This window comes from Rosa chinensis, chromosome 6 (genome assembly GCF_002994745.2).
Source record: "Rosa chinensis cultivar Old Blush chromosome 6, RchiOBHm-V2, whole genome shotgun sequence".
Classification (NCBI taxonomy): domain Eukaryota; kingdom Viridiplantae; phylum Streptophyta; class Magnoliopsida; order Rosales; family Rosaceae; genus Rosa; species Rosa chinensis.
In genome coordinates, this window is record NC_037093.1 from 5,344,380 (window position 1) to 5,346,457 (window position 2,078).

Below are 2,078 nucleotides of genomic sequence, written 5' to 3' on the forward strand. Positions count from 1 at the left end.
TAATTGTTCTCGCATATGTCCCTGCACCAACTTCCCTAAGCCATAATGGTGCACTGCAACATAGTGTACTTCTGATGCTGAAGTAGAACTATTTCAGGTCTTCTGGGCATTTTCAATATACTTGGAGGCAGTTGCAATTATTCCACAATTAGTTTTGCTACAACGAAGTGGAAATGTGGACAACTTGATAAGGCAGTATGTTTTCTTTCTGGGGTAAGTATATACAACTTTCCTCATTGTCATGTGCTATAAAATTGAATAACTCTTTGGTGTCTATTCGTTGAAGTTCAAGTGAATGGACCTGCTACCATAAATAAAAGCCTTCATTGCATGCAGTAATGGTCTATCAGTTTATGTATGGTCTATCAGACATTATATCGAGATTTAATTACTTTTCCATTATATCAAACTTGCATTTCTTTTTGGAGTCGTGACCACTTACCCAATTTGAGCTTAAAAATTGTCCACTTACTCCGCTAAGAGTTTTTTAACCCCATTTACCCAATCTAACATCTATTGCCAATTTTGCCCTCAATTTAATCAACAAATTACACTCATGTCAGACTCTCTCTCTCTCCAGCCAGACGGTCTCTCTCTCTGTCTCTCCAGCTGCCATGTTATATCCCCGACTTCTTCATCATCTCAACCTCATCTTCGTCCTCACCGCCCTCTCCACCGCTGCTCTGCCTCTGCTGCTCCTTCGCAATCCCCTCCACGAATTTTGACACCACACTCTGCCGGTCCTTCTCATCTTCCACCGTCGACTCGCGCAGCACACGCTTCAGCCACTGCTGGGAGGGGCTGCGGTGGGAGCGATCTTCTGGAGTGCTGGAATGGGAGAGGGAGCGTGAGTGGTACAGTCGCGATCACGGTCACGGTCGTCTCTTTCACGGCGTCTGTCTCTGTCTCGTTCACTGTCTCGCTCTCTTTCTCGATCTCCCATGCTCGGTCAGTGTGAGAATGAAGAAAGGGTTTTCAAGATTTTAGGAGGAGAAGCCTCTTTTTGATCAAAGCTTCTCAGATTTTCACTGGTGTCTTCGTCCCTGGATCCGATCTGGTGCCCAGAACAATTTCTAGGTGGCCAATTTTTTTTTTTTTTTTGGAGCTCCGAGAATGGGAAAGGAAAAAAAAAAGTGAACGTGTACAATTGAACATATAAATTGATCAATTGTGTTGTAGTGTATTCATTTTGGTTTTGAGAGTTTATGCAATTCACTTTAGGGCAATAATATGATTATTGGAGAGTAATAATATGATTATTGGGTGCAATAATATGATTATTGGGAGGCAATAATATTAATATTGGGAGGTACTACAAAGAGTATTGGGGGGCAATAATATAGTTACTGGGTATTATTAGGAGGCAATAAATTCAGACGCCGAAATCCGATCACCAGTCCGGTATTATTGGGTATTATTGGGAAGGGGGGGCAATAATATGATTACTAGGTATTATTGGGGGGTAATAAAATCAGACGCCGGAATCCGGTCACCGGTCCGGTAGCCGGATTTGGGATTCAAGTCACCGGTCGCGGGAGTCCGCGGCCGGCCACTGGTCAACGGAGTCCGGCAAGGTCTCCGATCCTTCTCTCTTTAAGTGACAAAGAAGGAGAGGGCAAAATTGTGCCAAAAAAATATATATAAAAAATATAAAGAAAAAACTTAATTGGGTATTAGGGAAATTATCTCTTAGAGTGTTTGGGTAAATGGACAATCTCTTAGAGTGTTTGGGTAAGTGAGCAAAAATTGGGTAAATGATCATTTCCCCTTTCTTTTTCTGTCTTTACTTTTCAGTACGCAAGAAAATAAACCTATCACGTGTATCTTGCATATATTTTCTTTTCTTTATCTTCTGCAAGTTCCAGAATTGGAAAATTTAGTTCTCAGAAGCTAAATTGATACTTATGTCTTTGATTGCCACTTCAGTTCTCATTTGAGCATACATAGTTTTGATTTTTTTATATTTTTTATGTTCTGATCATTTTGTGTTAGTTTTAGAGTGTTGGTGGTCTGAAAACATATAAAGACGAGCCCCAAGGAAATTATAGACAAAGCCATCATGGAAAAAGAATGGACCA

General features: G+C 40.8%; 1 protein-coding gene across 1 annotated transcript; it reads right to left on the reverse strand.

Annotated features, from left to right (window-relative positions):
- Window positions 1-617: 617 nt before the first annotated feature.
- Window positions 618-943, reverse strand: LOC112170639 (U4/U6.U5 small nuclear ribonucleoprotein 27 kDa protein-like). The gene is made up of 2 exons (XM_024307979.1): window positions 871-943; window positions 618-820 (listed from the first exon to the last, which is right to left on the reverse strand). Exons 1-2 carry the CDS (start codon window positions 941-943, stop codon window positions 618-620), a joined length of 276 nt encoding a protein of 91 aa, XP_024163747.1.
- Window positions 944-2,078: the final 1,135 nt, after the last annotated feature.